The following is a 20,415-nucleotide window of genomic DNA, read 5'->3' as shown; positions in this document are numbered from 1 at the left end:
CAGTATGAATTCTCAAATATTATGACTTCAATTTCTGATATGTTCAGTGAAGGAAAAATAATGAATGGTTAGAATGGAATGTAAGATGGTTTCTGTAGTAGCTCATCTGTGTTACTAACAAGATGCTGGAGGCCAGTTAGCTTTGTAAAGAAAAAAATGAGGCTTATTCACCTGACTATTCAAGAGCCTGGGGAACCACATAGTCCAGAAGTGGAGGGAGAGAGATCCTCTGGTGTCTCGTCTCAGAAGACCATGAATCATGAATCCCCTCCTTGTGGGTTCACCTAACCCTAACCTTCTCCAACATCCCTATCTACAGATACCATCACATGAAACAACAGGGCTTCAGCACACGAACTAGGGGTGTTAGCCTTCAGTGTGGAGGCCAGGTTGCTCTCTTTCTACTTGATAGTCTCAGCTGCTGTGCTGGTGGCTGTTGCTTGGTGTCATGAAGCCACAGTGGCCCCTCAGTGTGGCCCTGGATCCTACAACAGCTTTATTCTCCAGGATGTGGTAAGGAGCTATGAGAAGGAAAGAGTGGCTGTTTAGGGCAGGGTGGCTCTATAGGCAAAGTCCTTCCTAGGGGCCCCTGAGAGTCCGGCCATAACAATGGTGGCTGGGAAGCCTCAATTCTCCTTAGTAGCTAAGAGCTGGGCCTGTGTGCCCCATATGGAGAAGCAGGCAAACCATGCAAGGGTCAGCTCTCTACCATGCAGCCCTGGGCAGGATTCAGGACCTGATTATATGTTGGATATGCAGAGGAATACCTGCCCGAGTCTCTGGAGTCCCTGGGTAAGGCTTCCTGCCAAGGAGGCTAGTGGCAGGCAGCCCATGCCACATGCTTGTGACGGGAAGATGCTGAGCTACATAGTTTAGGTGGGCTCAGTGCCCATTTGCCATCTCCAGAAAGGCTGAGGGTGAGTCCAGTCTCTGGGTCTTAAAGCCCTTCCTAGGCTTTCTGTCCTTTAGGACACTCAGGGACCTTAAGAGGTGGGACTGGGGGGCTCCCTTCTATTCAGATGAGGAAACTATATCTTGTCATCCCACTTTGGGCCACACATTGACCCCTGATGCCTGTCTGCCAGCCCCAGGCTCAAATTCTATGAATTCCTGGGAGCTGGACAGAAGGACCCATCAGGACTGGAGGCTGGGGAAGGAGGGCGGCTGAAGGGACTTGGCTCCCAGGCTGGGGACTGTACTCTGCTAATCAGTGCTGCTGGTAATTGGCTTACTCCCTGCAGACAGCTATCTTTGTCTCTCTGAAGTCTATAGGGGACCTTCAGGCGTCCTTCCATTTTGGGGGAGGGGTTCCTGAAGGAAGGCAGGACTCTAGTGCTCTCCTGGTAGAGCCAAACAGGTAGGGTCTTCTGCTCCAGGCAGATGCCAGAAACCTGATCATGTCCTCTGTCTACGATAAGATTCCAGGGCTTGGAGACAGGACTATATGGGAAAAGATTTGGCCTGATAAAGGGTGCTGGCTGGGTCCAGCGAGAAAGAGGAGGTGATGTTTGAATCCAGAATGGGATCAGGAAGTGAGTTTTACCTGCCTTAGGGGCTGAGTGCAGAGCTCCTGAGCAGGCAGGGCAAGGTGGGCCTGATTGGCTGAGCACCATTTGACACCTAGGATCCTTTCAAAATGTATCCCAGTCTCTGTTGCCTCTCTCTGGTCAGCCCACCTCAGGCCCAGAGCCCCTTTGCTGGCTGTGGCCCTGGACACAGCCCAAGACAGTGCCAGGTTACATGCAAGAGGCTTTCCCCTAGTTCCCACCTGGCCCTTCAGCACCTGTTCAACCCAGCCAGGCCCAGGCTAATTCCTAACTCCATTCCTTGGAGGCACCACTAACCCTGGCTGCCATGCATCTTCCAAAAGTTGAGCCCCTTAGTGACTTCTGCCAGAAATGGTGCAGACGCCGCAGACACCCACATCTTTGTACAAAGCTAACCCCGTGTTACTGCTGAGATGCCTTTTAATATCTGGCCTTATTTATGTGGGTATGACTCATTCACCAATTACCGTGAGATGGAGAAACTTTGCCTACTAATATTCAAATTGCAGTTATCTGGAGCTACGAGAAAAGGAAGTGAGGTCTGAATTTGGTAGGGTTGGGCTGGAAGATTAGGGCTCTGGCCCCCACCTGCCCGGTTGCATCTGCCTCTGCTTCTCTGCTCCAGTCAGACCCCACTGGCCCAGAGTCCTACGCCTTGTACATTTTCTTCCTGACATTTGGTGGAGCTTGGGTTTGGTGGGTCACTGAGACCCTCGGGAGCTTCTCCTGCTCCTCTCAGCTCCCACATGGGCCTCAGTCAGACTAGGGGACAGAGAAGCCTCTGTGCCAGGGTTGAAAGCTGCTCAGGTATTCCCCTGCCTCTGCAGCCCTGCTTCTCTCTACCTTGCCCTCTTCCCCTGGAGTAAGGACCAATGGAGTAGAACCTTGGGATGCTTAGGTGGAAAATAAAGATGGCATCAGGGCACCAAGGTTTGATGTGCCACAGGCTGGGAAGTCTGACATTTTCTTCTCTTCTGGTGGTACCACGTGAGGTGGGGGAGGCTTGGTACTTTGAGGTCTCAGGCCTGAGTTGAAGGAAAGCATGGAGTCTCATGCACATACCCAGCATGCCCTCAGTACCCACCCTCAGTGCATCCTCAGAACATAGCCTTGTGCTGGCTGAGGCAGGTTTCCCTAGAAGAGGCTCCTGGGGTGTTTAATGTAAAGTCACATTTGCAGTGACTGAGAGAGCATCATCCTGCCTTGGGAGAGTACCTAGTTAAACTGCCCCCTGTTATTTACATAGGTGGTCACTCAGCTTTCTAGGGAGACTTAGAGGCCTTGAAATCTGTCCCTGGCACGCCCTGAGGCCTGTCCCCAACACGTTGTCACAGTCACCTCTGTGATGAACAGCCATGTCCGACTTCATCTGTAACTATGTGACAGTTCCTGATTGCAATGTGGGAGCTCTGTGCTCAGCAGGTAACCCACCCCTACATAGTCCCCAAAAGCACAATGGCTGGTGCAGAGTTCTGGGGCTCAGAGACTTTTCTGCAGCTAATGCAGTTCTAGGGGTGACAGTTGAACCCAGGAAGTCCTGTTCCAGATGTAAGAGGTGTACTCAGGGTTGCTGGACCAGTTTTCCCTCTAGGAGTCAGGACCCTTGAGAATCCAAACTCCTGGGCTTCTTCAACCAGAGCCTTGGTAGTCAGCAAGAGGACACTGTAGCCAAGGAGGCAGAAGAGGGGAAAGGGTGAGCTATGAGCTGCTTGGCAGATCATCTTCCTTGTAGTCCACAGATATGACAGATTCAGAAGCAGTGGCACCAAGCAGACTCCATGTGGAACCTGGTTCTGCATCTGCTACCAAATCACAGTGTGCTCCACCATATCAGAATGTCCCTTCAAATCAGCTGAGTGAGTGCCACTAGAAGCTAAGGACAGGCCCTGGCTTTCTCCCAGAAAGCAATGTAAGGCCTCGGGCAACTCCATAGACACTGTGAGGACTCTGGTAACTGAGGTAAGGACAGGAACATCCTCACAGCCCTCTTGCACAGGCCTTCCCAGGTCCCCAGGCAGCTGCTTGGTGTGGCAGCATGGCATGCCTCAGCCCAAGCCCTGGGTGGAGGTGGGGCAGAGCAAGGGGCTGGCTGTTATTTGCACCACTTAAAAAGGACAGGAGACAGATCAGCTTACTGTTCCTGGAACCCAATGGGTGGGAGCTGGAGTCTTCACTCATTCATTGAGTTTCCAGTATGTTGGGAATTCCCAACTCCCAGTTTGCAAGGGAAGAGGAAACACTAGCATCTTCTAGCACCATGAAAATCCCAGAGGGCTTACTGGTGCACTAGGAATCCCGAAGGACAGTGTCTCCAATGACAGGGTCAGCCAGGGAAGAATCTTGGAGGGGGCAACACCTCCAAAGGCAGCAAAGGCATTTGGATATGCTAGTGAGGGTGTATGTCTTTCAGTGTGTGGGAGGGGATCATCGGCCACCTTTCCACTTTCTGACTTACAGTGTGGTTTGGTTGGGATCTTACTGTTGTTGTTTTGAAGCAGGGTGTCATGCAGCCCAGGCTGGCCTCAAACTTACTGTAGAGTTTCCGATAATTTTGGAATCCTGATCCATCTGCCTTCATCCCTTGAGTGCTGGGATTGCTGGTGTAAAGTCTATCAACCATGCCGGCTTTGTGCTGTGCTAGGGGTTGAACCCAGGGCTTTGTGCATGCTAAGCAAACTAAGTCATGTCCTCAGATTCCATTACACATGTTCTAATGACCCATATCACTCAGCCATTGCTGACAGTACTGCTGCAAATAGAAGTATACTTGAACCCTTGCCACCTTTCATGAGGCAGCTCTAGGGACTTTTTTTTTTTTTCAGAAACAAGTACAAAGAGGGAGGTGGCTTTTCTGGAGTCACAGAGACTCACTACCCACTGGGTGAGTCTTTTCCAGAGTGCTTCTGTATGCTGGAACACTTTGCTTGGCCCTGCAAACATGAACTCGGGTAACCCCACAGCCAAATACTGGGAATTGCTAAGTTACTCCAGTTCTGCCAGTGGGGAAACTGAGGGTTGAGGAAGGGCCTAACCAGCTAGCCCATGGCTGCAGAGGACAGTGCCTCAGCCCACACTGCCTGGCTCCCACACCCCCTACCGAAGCCACAGTAAGGGGAGACACGCTTGTTACCAGCAGTAAGCACTTCCGAGTCTCACCACGTGCTAGTGGCACCTGCCATATCCTCCCTGCCAGGACTTGAGAGCCTCAAAATGTTCTGATGCACGGAGAGCCTTTTTTGTACAAGAAGTAAAATTATTTTCAGCCTGTTGTCAGGCAGCTGTCAAGAGACATGGAAATGAAGGGCTTAGTGAGTTTCTGAGAGGAAGTCCCATGGCCAGGGTGGGTGTAGGGACACAGGCTGTTGGCCATGCAGGCTGTGGAGTGGAGAGAAACCGGTGGTTTGGGACTCATTCAGGGGTCACTCTTCTGAGAACTGATTGCAGAGTCATGGTCTGATTTTTTTTTAAGTATGTATGGACATTGAGTGGTCCCAGACACTAATGGCACTCACCTCCTGCAGGACCAGAGTTCAGGTCGACAGCTCCATGGTTGCATTTCTAGGCTCCCATTCTCCATCTGCATATCATGTACTGCCCCTGTTCTGTCATCCAGAATAAATCAGGTTGGTGGAGGGAAAGCTTGTAGATGTGGGGGTGCACACTCAGGAGGCTGAGGCAGGAGGATGGGGAGTTCCAGGCCAGGTTGAGCTACTGAGTGAGACCCTGCCACTAAAGGCAAAATGGAAAAACAGAAGGAAGTGCCTTCTTGGTGCCCTTGACTTTTGAACTGCTCCCCCAGGAGCAAGGCACTTTGCACAACCTCCACAAGTCCATAGCGAGTCTCTCAGGGACTCCAGCATGTGGATGCTCCCAGAACACTCCAGAAATCTTAGACCCCATCATGAGAAAACTTACTGTGAGCAAAGGTCTGTAGCAGTCTTGAAGAGAAACAGCTTTTGGATTCCATATCTCCCTTAATTATATATTTTTTTAATTCCTGCTCTGTAGTTTCTGATGTCCTTAAAGATGGTACCAGTGATTCCCAAGGATCTGCAGGCTTGCTACCAGCTTCGGTCAACACCACCCCAACTTTCTAGCGAAGCCTGGGTCAGCACTGGGGACCTGGGTCCCCATGGCAGGAAGGTGAAAGGCCCTAGGGGATGAAGTGGGCAGGTCTATGCTATGAGAGGAGAGGCTGGGCTTGCTTTCTGTTGACAGTTTGTAGGCACAGAGCTACAGCAGTATAAACCAGACCACAGCTGCTTACATGGGTCCCTTGTTCACACAGGGCTGATGAACTGCCAGCCAGGCATGCTGGGAGGCCACAGGCTGCAGTTGCATCATAAGACGAGGGATAAAATGAACACCCTGTGTTTTTTTGTTGTTGTCTGAAGCCAAGAGGAGAGATTCATTATTGGGGGTGGGGTACATAGCTAATATCTCTTTAGGATAGGGGTGCCATGACCTTCCTCTGACAACAAAAATCACCACATGCAGGTAGAGACCCCTTTGTTGCTGGGGTTATTCAAGGACAGCAAGAAAGGAGGGTTGTATCAGAAGTGGCCCACTCCCTGAGCAGAAATTCTCAGGGTGTCTTATGAGACACCCCAGCTCTCTACAGCAGAGCCTACCCTTGGCTGAGTACACAAGACTCTGTCTGTCCAGATTACACAGGTCCTCACATTGCCCCAGCCCACCTGCTTGCAGTCCCACTGCCAAAACACAGGGTCACCCCAGCTCTAATCTAGGCTGCTCCCAGCCCTGCATGGGACCTCTGTTACAACCCCTCTTCCCGCCCTCACCCACACCAAGGCTCAAGGGACATCATGGAAGGAAGAGCAGAAAGAATGTTCAATTAGAGGGCATATGGAGTCTTGTCTTTTGGACATGGCATTACCATTGCTACTATGAACCCACAGCAGCTATGGTTGCCTGTATAAGACCTGTGCAAGGCCAAACTAGGCAAACTTCCAGTATGGATGGGAAGGAGCTCATGAGCCACCCCCTCCCTCCATGCATGAAGGGCTATTAGCAGTGTGTGGCTGCTGGGTGAGGAAGAACCATTTTTCTTTGTGGGTGCAGCCATGCTCCAGTGGATGATCTCAGACACCTGCATGCACAGGCAACACTAATTGGACTTAGTTTTAACAAGGAAAAGAAGGACCTGAAGTTGGATGTCCAAGAGAAGGTGGAGGGTTGCCAGGGTGAATATGACCAAAATGCATTGTAAAGAAGAAGAGCTGTCTAAAGGTGTCCAAATCCCATCCTTTGGTATGGGATTCTAGGGTAGGGGAGTCCTTTGTCACATCATCTTCTATCTATAGCCTGGCTATTTCCCCTGCCTGCACACGCCATCCGTGCTCTGCACCTGTTGCCCTCCTGACCAGCACAGCTCACTCTCCACAGCCTGTGGGACACTGAATTTAGGGTTGGGACTTGTCGGCACTAAGGGAGCTGGGTAGAGACATGATTCCGCTTGGGAAAATTCCCAGCTCTTCTCCTTGGTCAGCCCAGGGCCCTGCACATTTCCACAGCAGTTTGTACTTGAAAGCAAATGCACCCAAAGGAGCAGCTACCTCATATACCGCTGGTGATGATGGCAGCTGGGGACTTTGTATGTGGGCCATGTGGCACTGCTGACTTGCTGGAGTTTGGGAGTTTGGGGTTCTGCTCTAGGGAAGATGGGACAGGGACCTACCTACTTAATCCCTGGTCTTTTGACATATCTGAGGCCAGATACCCAGTGTAGAAAAGAAGGTTCTGTCATGTTTGTCTTCTTCATTCAGAAAAGGTATAGGGTGTCACACAACCGTCTTGGGAAGGGGTCTTCTCATATGACCTCCACCAAAGGTCAGTGTCAGGTGTAGGGTCTTGTGTTGGGGGGTGACTAGCACAAAGCCTGGCCTCTAGCTTCACAACACAGTTGTGGGCACACACTCTCTGCACCACACAGTGGCCAAGGAGTTGCCAGAGCAGTGGGTGGCAAGGAAACTTGGCTTGGGTGCAGCTTTGCGCTTTCTGGAAGAAATCGATCCCCAACAGATGGAGCAAGTGCTGAGCATCGCTGGTGTCCCAGAGAGTTCCCAGAGCTCTGCCGAGTCTCCGGAGCCCATGTGCTTGGGGGTAGACTGGCAGGGTCCCCAGCCTCTGGAGCTGGGCTTCCTGTTTTGGTGGACACTGCTGTCATCCCCCCAGTCTGACCTCCAGCCAGTGTCCATAATCTAGAAACCTCCATGTTGAAGCTTTCCTACCCTATCTTTAGTTTATCCCTAAAAGATACATCATCATGGGTGATAGTATGAGCAGAGGTCCTCCTGGAAGCTGCTCAACCTTGCCCAGAAGGTCCAAGTGGACACAGAAGCCGCATACATGATGCGGCAGTGAGCATTATACAGCATAAGCCAGCACAAGTCTCAGGAGCCGTTTTGATGCCACCCGTCTGTGATACTACAGGGGAGGATGTCACCCGGGCGGGTTTTGACATGGCTGACTAACCGTGTGGGCCCAATGGAGATGATGTTTAAATGCTCAGCCGACATGAAGCTCACACACAGACACACATAGTGAATCAGGCGCAATCTCTCCTTCCCAGAACCCAGACAGCGCCTGGCACAGCCCCGGCCATCCTGAGCATGCTTAGGAAGGAAGGTGCCGCTGCTTGGGCATGCCAGCCTCCTCTTCCTTACACCGCCATTTTTGTTGACATAAACTGTGTCAGCCATATGGAATTGAATTCAGTGTTCCAGTTGCTTTTTCCTGTCTCTTCCTTTTCCTTTTCTCTCCCCCCCCCAACTCCCGGGCTTGGGAAGCTGTTCTCTTAGCAACCACAGAGGCTCACACTTAATTAGTGCCCCAGTGGCAGATGCACCCCACTGGGAGCCTGACCCTCATATTCCTTCCTGCTCTGGAAGCACCTTCACCCTGGTGTGGAGATCATTCCCTGTCCTACCCACTGCAGGGCACAACAGTGAGACCGCCACCACCCCACCACCACCCCGGCACATGCCTTTGTTTGCTGTACAGATAAAACTTTCTCAAGGCGGCAGTTGGGGAGATCTTCCCTTGCTTCTGTTGGGGTGTGAATGCTGGAGACATGTGGGGAAACAGCTCTGAAGGGCCCACTTTTGCCAACTGCCCCCGAATTGGGGTGCTTTACCACTGACTACCTTGCCAGTGAATTTCCCATTCCCTCCACCCAAAAGAAGCAAATGTAAGCAGCAGGAGGCGGAGCCCTGCTTTCCCAGGGTCATTATCAGAATGGGGAGGGCCAGAGAAGTAATGCCACTTGTGTCTGATTCTTTCAAAGGGAAATAGGTCACTGTCAGGATTCCTGAATCCTGACATGCCTACACAGGTGTCAGGGATCTTTTGGTGGCTTGTCTGAAATGTGGGTATTTCCCCCTTGACTTTCTTACAACATCTGCTAGCTGACAAATAGACTTGGCTTCTTCTTTAAAAATGTAAAAAAAAAAAAAAAAGAAAGAAAGAAAAAAAAGAAAAAGAAAAAGCACAGTACTTTATATTTAGCCACAGGCGCACGGAGCGCCCGGCAGCAGCCGGGTTTCCTTGGATAACTGGGGCTCCGGCTCACAAATGCCTCCCGGTGTCTCCTGGCCGCCAGCTCGCGCGCAGTCGCCTGCTGCATGTTAACCCTGCGTGGTGCTGCTTCCCCGATGCCCTGCTTGCTTGCCCAGCAGAGTGGCATTGCTCACATGAGGATCGCCGCCAGAGGTAACCGGCTCTGAGAGCAGCCTCAGTCTGCGCACAGTTGCTTCCCAGCTGACAGACAGAATATGGGGTGGGCTTTGTCACCAGCACGCTGGGTCTGGCATGCCCAGCGATGCTCGGGGCTGCAGAGCGCTCAGACGCCCGCCACTGCTCGCCGGGTCCCAGCCGCGCCAGCTCCGAGGGGCCGGGCTGCGCGCCTAGCCTTCCTGCCCGCCGAGAGGGTTATATAATGAGCGGACCGCTGCCAAAGTCACAGGGAAAATGAAGTCTTTGTTAAATGCCTTCACCAAGAAGGAAGGTAAGGAGAAAGCTGTAGGAAGCGTGGGGTGCCTAGTGAGCAGCTGTGGGCTGCTTCTGTGGGGAGAGGGGACTCGGGTGCCTCCTCAAATTGCTGGTTACGGTTCATCGCTCAAGGAATAATTGCCCCAGCTTTGTGATATGGTTTGGCTTTAGCCGGGTCTGGAAGATTAACACAGATGAAGGTGCCTTTGTATTTTAGTGTGCTCCTAAGCCACCAGCCTCTGGTGGAACTGCATTCCAGAACATCTCATCCAGAGAGCCTGTGCCAGAGGGCACATTGGGAAACTAGGTCCTAGGGAAAATAGAAGTTTGGCTTTCATCCTCCTGTCACCTGGAGGCTGTGAGCACCTGCTAAGGAGGGTCAGGGCACATGGCTGGATGCACCCATGGCACCCTCTTGCAGTGCCAGTTGCCAGTTCTGGGCTGTGAAGCCATGGGGTGCATGAAGAATCCCTCGTTATCATACCTTGTATGAATTTTATTGTGGGGAAGAAAAAAACTGTATAAATAAATGCATGTAAGACGGCTAAGAAAATATCCACCCACCGAAGAGCTTGCAGATTGCCTGAAAGAAGGAAACCGTTGGGTGGCATATTAATCATTTTCAGACAGGAAAGAAGCTATTTTTAACACTTTTATGAAAAAAAAAAACATCCTTTGCGTGTATGGTCCCAGTCAGAGAGTTTTGTCAGACAGCAAGCTCTTTCTCTGTTGAAACCAGGTTTCCAAAGAGGTGACTTTAAGAAAATTAGAAAGCTCACTTTCCACCCAAGCTCACTATGAGCTAAACACCAGAGATATTTCAGTAGCCTAGAAACTAATTTGATGTGAGGCTTGGTCATTAAGCAAGGCGGTTTTCATTAAAACATCCACCCTAATGTCACCTGTGTGGGTCCATTTGACTCACTTGCCTGGTCTTTGGGGTGAAATGTGTATAAATGTCCCAGCTGTTTTATTCTGTGACCCTGCCTGCATGGCTTTGCCTTCGTGAGGACATCCTGCCCCCTCCTTCCTTCAAAATGGATATAGAATAGACTCGCTTCTTTTTCTAATGAGGCTTACCAAAATTCACCAGGTGGGACTTCGATTTTTGTAATCCATGGATGGCATGCATCACAGCCATGGGTTAGAGTGTTAAGTAATGCTATCTCTATTCTGTGTTTCTGTGGACTTTTCTTTCCTATACAGTTTATCTTCCCAGTGGGCATCTACATCCCCGCCCCCACCCCCGCCCCCGCCAGCCCCGAATCTACTCACTTTGCTATTAAGGGTGTTATACCTTACTGGTTACACAGTCAGAGATGTAATCAACTGTACTGTTAGGGATAGGTGGCTGTACAGATGCATAGTCACAGGATGGCAACCCGTCCGGATCTTAGAGCCATGTGGTACCTCCATGTGCCTCGCTCAGGGGTTACTCCTGGAAGCCCCAAGGTAAAGGGACCATTTTATCCTCTCCAGATCTACCAGCCTTTGGGTTTTCACACCAAAAATGTTCGCCAGCCCCTGATCTCAGTGAGTGACAAATGAGGCCTGCTGAGATTGCAGGGTCACTTGTCCTTAAGGCCTTTTAAATCCCCCACCTCTGTAAGTCCCAAGATCATCACAGGCTCCCCTGTTGGTAACAATTATAGACTCCAAAGTGAATACTCTTAGATTTGTCCAGGTCCTACTTGGGGTAACGTCATCAGTAAGGTTTCCTTTGTGCCCAGCCAAACACACGTGGTGGCCTGACCTGGCTATGGTTCTTTTGGAGGTAGGCTACTAGGGCCCTGGACCTAGCTCTTCAAGAGCACAGGATCTTGGCTCCATAGAAGACACTACCAGCTTTGGTACCCCTGTCCAGTCCCTGTGACTCACATGCTGGAGAAACTGGGAGTGAGATAGCACATAGCCAAGAGGCTTGGTGAGCATCTTCCCCATCAAAAGCTTGCAGAGAAAGCAGGGTGCATGAGACATGCCTCTGTCCACTGGAGTGATTGGGATTCCCTCCATATAGCAAATGACTCCAAGCCCAACAGCTGTATGGCTTCTGCTGTATGGCTTCCTGCTTGGCATCTAGCTCTGATTCCTAGCAAGAGGAGTGTCTTGAGTCACAGATGACCTGAAAGAGTACTGTCAAAGCCACTTCTGTCCCCGTGAACTATGCTGGGGCTATCTCTGTCCCTAGAAGGCCTGCCAAGGCCACACAGTCCTCACAAGCAATGTTGGTGTTACCTCTGTCCTTGTGAGTTCTTCCAGGACCATCTCTATCCTTGTGAGTTTTGCTAGGGCCACCTCTTGAGCTATGCGTAGGTCACCTCTATCCCTATGAGTTATTCCAGGGCCCCCTCTGTCTCGGTGAGCTCTGCACTTTATAAGGTCTGCCAAAGCCATTCTGTTCCCGTTCCCATGATCTGTGCCCAAGTTACCTATTTCTAGTACCACTTATGTCCTCATCCTCATTCTGATGCCCAGATGAGTAGAAGGTTGTGGACTCTTGATGAAGCAGGAACCTTAGCTCTCTATGCGGTGTCCACCTCTAACTTTTGACCTTGTGCAGCTGATGCCATAGGCTGTCCTAAACTGTGGTGTTCGCTTCTCCTTTGATTCAGGATCCTTACCCAGGTCAGTTCCCCTGGAATCCCCAGTGCTTTCTGGCTTCACAGGGTCCTGTCTGCAGAATGGAGCCCTAGCATTGAGCAGCACAGGCTTTAAGTATGTAGGGGCAGGAATCCTGTAGCAAGGCTTCCCTGGGCATCAAGAGGCTAGGAGATGCACAGTGTCTCTGGCCATCGAGGTGAGGGCATCTACTGTCCCTTCAGCCTGGAGGGCTGCTCTGGAGAGGCTCTGTAATGTAGAGATCCATTTCTGTCATTGGTCAAGCATGCTCAGGGTGACTGCAGTGCGATACCATCCCTTGAGGTGCCTAGGTTTGCCTTATCTGAGTCCCTGTGTATATTGGGCTCCAGAGTGTGAGGATCCAACTCTGTCTAGACATTTCTATGAGACTCAGTGGAGTGGGGCCACATGATGTTAGGTCCCACTCTCTGGGAGGAGAAAGGAAAGATTCTGAGGTATTGTGGGCTCCTATACCTGAGATTTCGAGGCGTGCATTGGGGGATGTCTTGCTTCCCTAGCGGGGAGAGTCATGACCAAGCTGTAGGTCTGAGTGGTTCATAGAGATGAAATACCCCTTGTTCCCTATCCTGGATGCTGAATGCCCAAGGTGAAAGTGATACAGGGCTGGTTCCATGAAGTCTGTCTGTGGTTTACAGATGATGTCTTCTCTGTATCCTCATGTCATCCTCTGTGTATCTGGGTCCTAATCTCTGGATTCATTATTTCTGTCACATCCTAGTGACCCATTTTAATATAGCCACCCCTGTAAAGGACCTTTTCCCACATGGGGTCCCATCCTAAGGTTCTCAGTTATACCCTAGCATATGAACTTTGGGCACACAGCTCTGCCCATCACAGAGGTCAAGTTTGGGTTTTAGGGTATGCTCCTGAGCCATGTAGTGTCTTAATGCATAGTGACATGGGGAAGCCCATTCTTACATGTGTCATGGCTGTGTCTACCTGCTGAAGGCATGGGCTGGCCCGATGGAAGGTCAGACCCTGAGTCTCTTCCATTGAGGTCCTGGCTTGAGCTTCCATGTGCCTCAGTGTTTCTCTGCATTTATGTTGGGGGTGAGTCAGGCTTTAGGGAGCCCAGCAACAGATCTTGCACCAAGCCTTCAGGCCCATGACTGGCTTGTACGGGAGCTTGGATGCACGTAGACCTGGTCTCCCTGTGCCCTGTTCCCTGGCATTACTCATCCACCTCTTTCTTTCTCTCCCCAACTCAGTGCCCTTCCGAGAGGCCCCAGCTTATTCCAACCGCAGGCGGCGGCCCCCCAATACATTGGCTGCCCCCAGAGTTCTTCTGCGTTCCAATAGCGACAACAACCTCCATGCTGGTGCACCTGAATGGGCTGTCTGCTCTGCAGCCACCTCCCACCGAAGCCTCTCACCCCAGCTGCTGCAGCAGACACCCAACAAGCCTGATGGAGCCACGAAGAGCCTTGGAAGCTACGCCCCCGGGCCCCGCAGCCGCTCCCCCTCACTCAACAGGCTCGGTGGCACTGGCGAGGATGGCAAGAGGCCACAGCCACATTGGCATGTGGGGTAAGGAGAAGCTGGGTAGTGGGCATGGGCTCCCATGGGAGATGGTTAGCCATATATGTTTCTCAACCCAGGCTACCCCAGAAAACACCGATACTGAATTCTGCCCTCTGAGCCTGGGGCATCCCTGCTTAGCCTTATACCCTTAATGGCTATTCTCCAGCATAGGTGAGGGAAGCTGAACTGTGCAGGGGCCTTATGCCCTTTCCAGTGCCGTGACTTCTTGGTTCTTAAAGTGAAATAGCTTTAGGGAGTCAGAGTGGAGAGTGTAGGCTGTGCTTCATGCAACCTGTGGCACAGTCTCCTCTATCATGCACACTGTGTCCACTCGCGTGACTACGTGCTCACAGCAATGGGAAATCTCAGCCTGGAGAAAATAACCAAGGCACAGAGCCACATCAGCACAAGAGACCAGCCATGTCCCCAGCAGCCTTCACTATTGCTACAAGTGGGAACTGTATCTGCCCATCGTGGCAGGGGCTCAGAAGCCTTCTGAAGCAGCCCCAAGTAATAGGCTAGAATTGGGCAGGCTGAGAGACCACTGAGGGTGTCACAGCCTGGACCTTCCCTAGAGAATGTGCTTGTAGCCTACACAGACAAGAGGGGACCTGTGTCCCCATGTCCAGCTCCCAAGCACACCTCTGCCTTACTGAGTTTCTTAGCCAAAAGAAGAGACTTTCGGGTATCAGCTTATTATGGGGGCCTTGAGGCCATGTTGGGCGCCATCAGAGACAGGAATGGATCTTACTGGCTTCCTGTGATCCCTGTGGCAGATAGTGGAGGATGGCAGGATGCAGACAGGCACCTGCCGCAGCTCTGTCTTCCCCAGAGGATTCCATTCTCCTTTTTCTATTATCCTGTCTCCCTTTCCTCAGTCTCTTTCCTTTTGATTTTCTTCTATCCTGTCCTACCTAGTGCGGGCTGGCCCAGAAAGAGTGGGAAGCAGTTTACTTGTCCTCAGCCTCTGCCCTGGGCCTACATAGCACAGGTGAGTCTCTGTGCTCACCTCTCTAGAGATGGCGCCCTCTAGTGTCACCCAGAGGCACAGCAGAGTCACAATCCTGAGATGTTCCCGAGACTTGCATTTAACCTGTAGGAACCCAGGGAAGTGTATGGGGCAGTTCAGTTAACTCCCAGGCCTCTCTCAGCTGCCAAAATGTGCAAGAGTGCTCAACATCACAAGCTGATCAGACTATACTCATCACAGTGACATTCCAGTACTGTCTTATCTGTCCTGAGTGATTTTTGCTTTGGCAGGGAGAGAGGCCTGGTGCTGGTGAGATCACTGGGGAGACAGTGGTGTCCTAAGCCCCTCACCAGCTGTGTTCATCTGATACATGCTGCCTTTCCCAAGCCCCACCAATCTCTGCGGTTTCACATTGTGAGGTTAGGTGACATTAGCATCACCATCGATTCCCCCAACAAACGCCAGTTCTTCAGTTGGCATCAGGAAATGACACCCTCTTGAGACAAGGATCTCACATTGCAGAGCAAGGTGCTCAGAGACCATAAAACCTTCTAGATATTCCATGGACTTCAGAGTGCACAGGACAGTCTAGTATTTCTCCTGTAGGCTCTAGAAGATTCTGGAATAACCACTTTGCCTGTCCATCCCAACCGATCAGACATGGGTGTGAAGGTGACAATCAGATTGCCCTGTGGCTCTGGCCCATTTCTGCCCATATGTTCTCCCTCTGGATCTATAGGAACATGGGGACCTACACACTCAATCCTGCCCTCAATGTAGCAGAGACATGATTACCTCAGCAAAGAGCGAAAAGGGCTTCCTCCCCTGGCTTCCATCCTGATCCCTGGGCTGTGCTAACAGAAATGGGAGGAGGGGGGAAAGAGGGAGGGAGGAGGAAAAGAAGGAGTGAGGAAAGGAGAGAGAGAGAGGGGGAGTTTTAATATGGAGTCTAGATCTCCCTGGCTACCTTCTTGTCACCTATACCTAATGGGTATGTCACTCAGACACCATCAGTACAGTGTGGTTAAGACTGCCAGGTTTATGGTTGGGGTAGGTGGAGCCAAGTGACGGGTGCTCCCCATAGAAACAGCTTAATCCTGGCTTGTGGAATCTGGGTCCAGCCATCCCTTCTCCTTGTGTATTCTGCAGAGTGCAGTAGTCTGCAGCTCCTCTGGCAGGCCACAACTGCCTCTGCACTGGACATTCCTGTGTGCAGATGAATGTGTGCATTCCCCACTTTGCATAGGAGGGAGACAGGTTGCTTACAGCACTGGCTTCACTCAAGTTTGGATTCAGACCTGGGGAGAGCTAAGGCTACTCTCTGAAGGATTGGAGCCATCCGATAGAAAATGAGTGGGTGTTGAGAAGGGACAAGACCCCATAAGTTCAGCAGAGAATTGGAAAACGGGGAAGAAGCCTTGCTCAGAGCAGCCATTATCACAGTGTGGAGGGCTCTAGAGTTGGGGTGGACCTGGTCTTATATACAGGTAGAACTCTTTCCCACCCAACTAGAGTCATTAAAGGCTAATTGGCTCTCTGGACAAAAGAGGTACTCCTCTATGGTCAACAAAGTACTGGTACCCCACTTCCTACCTGTGAGTTGGGTGGGCCCCTCTATTCACTCTCAAAGATACAGTGGGTCTGCTCACTGAAGGCTGATTGTCCCACGTGTATCCTAGCCCCTCCTGAAGCAATCTCTTTGGGCCAGTGTGATGGGCCTATTGAACGATGGCAAGTCCTTGTCCCTGTAATAGCTCCAAGGATGGGCAGCTGGATGCAGGTTGAACTAAGGTACCTGGGATAAGCCTCATATACTTGCTGGTTTGGTGTGTTTCTTCCTCTAGGTCCTAAGTGGCCAGAAAAGAACAGAATGGCATGTGTCGAGTCTGTAGACGTAACAATGATGGTTAATGCAGCTGACCCACAGCCAGCATTCAAACCCCTATATGCTGCTTATGCCATCTGCTATGCCCAAGCCCTAGCTAACAGCTCTCACAACCTCCATTATCCCAGCTTTGTCTCAGGGAGATGCTGATTTCATCAGGCCTCTGCCAGGTGACTCTTCCTGGCCATATCTGGAATTTTGACTCTGCACATCAGCCCTGCCTCCTGTCTTCCCAAGAGCAACCTTAGTGCTTCCTTATAGAATGTCCCACCTCCATGCTTGGACTACTCCAGGCCCACCCTACTACCACAGCCATGGTGCCCTAGTCTCTGACTTGCCATGTGTTCTTCAAACACCTTCCGGGTTCTCAGTTGCACTGCCTGATTCTCACCCTAGCTTAGACAGGGTGTGTACACTCAAACCTTGACTTTGGTTATCACTCTGGTCTTAGCAGAAACATACCTGGCTGAAGTACACTCTGGTTCACCCCGTGTCGCCTCTCCTGTCTTCTGTGCTCAGATATGTGTGCTGCCCTGTGATGGACCACCTGGGAAGTCATAAATAAATGAATGAGTAACTGATGGAGGAGTGAATGAATGGAGAGAACTCAGTGTGTGGGAAGTTCCTGTTCACACAGGGTAGCTGGGAAATGGCCCAATTTACCCTTCCCAGTTACCCCCAGAACAGAACGTTGGCTTTCTGGTACTGAATCTCCAACAATCTAACCCTCAGACTAAAACAAGTCGGCTGGTACTCCATCTGGCGGCTCTTGGCCAGAACATGAAGGAAACACAGATGCCAGGGCTGGGGAAGTGCTGAGCCATTCACACGGTGTGTATCCTGGCTTGGCCTCTCAGGCCTGCTCATCTGAGATTACTCCTTACCTGAGGCTATGGAGGGGCCATGGCTCTATTGTTGCTCAAGGCTGCCATTAGGAGAGCATGGCCCCTGGGCAGGAAGGCACCACTCATAAAACACCTTCCCTTGATGTACAGTCTTTCCTGTATTTTACTACACCACAGGATAGAGCATCAGGATGTGAGGGTTGCTCTGACTTCCATGTGAGGTCATTATTCATAGAACCTCTCTCCCCTCTGGGAAATGGGTTCAATGTTTCTACCTGTCATCTTCTGGGGACTTCATGAAGTTCAAGTTAGTAGTGATTATGAAGATGCTTCAAGACCCACATGGGAACGCCCACTACCACTGAGCCTTAGAGTGTGTTGTACCATGGTCCATGACCAATGATCCCCCTACCCCTGTTTGTGGAGACTTCTCAGGCCTCCAGACTGATGAGTCAGAGATAGCTGTCTGTAGAGTGAACTAGAAAACAGAGAGACAGAACTGGATTTACATTGACTTCTGTGTATGGGATAACATTCACGCAGTGGCTTGAATTAGCTAGAGTGCCCCAACATTGTTACTTGCTTTGCCGTTGCCACAGCACTATGATTTTCTCTCATGACCACTCACGATGGGGAAACTGAGGTTTTAAGAGATTCACTGACTTAAATAGGGGGTAGGCTGGGCTTCAGGCAATGTTTCCTGAAAATTGGATGTGTGAGTGAAAAGTTGGTGTTGGGCTATGGAGTAAGGCAGGTAGATGAGTGGATGGACAGGTGGTTGACAATGGCTAAGTAGATGGATGGACAATGGATGGTGGATGGACATGTTGGTAGTGGATGGATGGATGGATGGATGGATGGATGGATGGATGGATGGATATGTGGGAAGATAGATGGATGAATGGATCCATGAAGCCCCAAGACATTGCTGACAAGGCAAGGAGAGGTTATATAATGAGGTGATGCTAAGGTCATATCCTGTCCTCTGTCTCCATCTTAACCTGGCATCCTGGTGGTCACATATCTCACCAGGCACCTGTACCTCCAGAATTCTGTAATGATTGCAGCCATGGTTATGATTTAGAAAACTTTTGGGGTGTGTATGGGGGTGCGTTGCTGGGGAGAACCCCAGCTATATGCAGCCTTCCACCTCCCCCATGTCCACAGAGCCCAAGTATGTCTCCAAGCCATGCACCCATGCTATAAGAAGTCAGGAGACCTGGCTTTTTTTTCTCTTTGCTTTACATGGATGAAGAGCAGATCCAGTAGTCACCATTCATCCTCACCAACATTATAAATGAGGACCTAAATTTAGTATGCCACAGCCCCAATTGCAAGTCTGTAGACTGGGTCCCTCAAAGACATCAACCAGGATCCAGTGGTTAGGTCTCATGCTCATGCCAATTGGAAAAATAAGAACCCTTGGGCCAATATGATGGATAACACATTTATCTACTCAAAAGATAAAATAAGTACAATAAAATATAACGGAGCACTCCTTTGCAATTTTGTAAGAGCACCCCAAACCGCAGGGCCTTTATACACATGGGCAACACAGTACAAAAGGCACCTGGGAAGACAGTCTCAGAAAGGGATTGCCTAGGTCAGAGTGGGTAGGCATGGCTGTGAGGAATTTCTTCTAACTGCCTTAACTGGTGTGGGGAGATACAGGTGGCACTATTCCCTAGGCTTGTGATACTGGGCTGAATAAGAGAGGAGAAAGCTAGCTGTGTTCATTTCTCTAAGCTCTTGACTAGATAGGACGTACTAGCTGTTTGAAGTTCCTGTCTTGACTTCCCTGCAGTAACAGACTTTGACCTAGAATTGTAAGGCAAATCAACCCTTCTTCCCCCAATTGCTTTCTTGTCAGAGCATTTTATCACAGCAACAGAAATGAAACTAGGGCAGAAATTCACCTTAACGAATCAAAGAACATTCTGTCAGCTTCTAGAAATTCCCTGCAAGCCTGTTTTCCATCGGTCCTTGTGTTAAGTGGCTCCTTTCTTTCCTTGCACAAAGCTCAAGACCACTCCTGTGTGCTTAGAGGCCACAACATCTGAGACCAGAGCTGGGGATTTGGGGGCCTATTCTTGTTTTGGAACTCTCTCCTATGCTTTAAATGCCAGTACCCTCTTGGAAGGTTCCAACATTGTGAAGGTGCTGCCTTCCTGGCCAGAAAGCTCTGGGACGTTGTCCTGACATCCCAACATGTTTGTTTATGTGTTCATGTTTGTGTTCAAAGCCTCCCATTCTGAGAAAAGAAGTGACGGGGGGCTACCTTGAGGTTATCCCTGCTTAGGACATGGGTGAGCACTTGTCCCCAGCATGCAACAGTCATTCCATTACCCATTGAAATTCCTTTATGCCTCATGGTGAAAACTCCGCAGATTGTTCTGTATGAGGACCTTCACCCTACATGTCCCATTGTTGGTCTAGATTAAGGCTTCTTGTTGTTGGGGAAAAATGGGCCTGGAGCATGAATTCAGTACAAAACTGGTAATGTAAAGAAAGTCCTCCTGAGAGTGACCAGAAGGATGCCCATGGTCATAAGCAATTTTGCTAGAAGATTTCTTGTTTGTCCTTACCAGTGTGATCAATGCTCACAGTGAATTGGAAAAACTTGACAAGGGTTTCCCTGATGGCAGCACCTCAATTGTTTTCATTATTGTAATAATACACTCAGGAGATTTCCTATCTTTTCCATTGTCTGTGCCCAGCCCAGTGGTCATAGTGTCCTGAAACTATTCCAATCATGCATCTCCAGAACCTTCCATCTTCCCAACTGAACCCCTTTCCCTATGAACAATTGACACTCCATCTTACTTTTCTATCCCTATTTGTGGTCACAATAGGGACCACAAAGGAACAGAATCACACAGCTTATGGTCTTGAATGACTGCCTTGTCAAGCATAATGTCCACAGGGTTTATCCCTGTTGTGGCACTTGCCAGAACATCCTTTTTATGACTAAATAATGTTCCATTGCATGGGTGGTTG

The 20,415-nt window shown here is 50.4% G+C and overlaps 1 protein-coding gene across 3 annotated transcripts in view; it reads left to right on the top strand.

Annotated features, from left to right (window-relative positions):
• The window catches only part of Shank2 (SH3 and multiple ankyrin repeat domains 2), a 443,211-nt gene that overhangs the window by 179,923 nt on the left and 242,873 nt on the right, over positions 1 to 20,415 (top strand). For all 3 annotated transcript variants that reach the window (XM_035442085.1, XM_035442084.1, XM_035442086.1), the window contains one exon: positions 13,406 to 13,724. In XM_035442085.1, coding sequence (XP_035297976.1) covers positions 13,406 to 13,724 — 319 coding nt within the window. The remainder of the gene's footprint in view (positions 1 to 13,405; positions 13,725 to 20,415) is intronic.

Source organism: Cricetulus griseus, chromosome 3, assembly GCF_003668045.3.
Source record: "Cricetulus griseus strain 17A/GY chromosome 3, alternate assembly CriGri-PICRH-1.0, whole genome shotgun sequence".
Taxonomy (NCBI): domain Eukaryota; kingdom Metazoa; phylum Chordata; class Mammalia; order Rodentia; family Cricetidae; genus Cricetulus; species Cricetulus griseus.
This window is presented reverse-complemented; position numbering and strand designations above follow the sequence as displayed.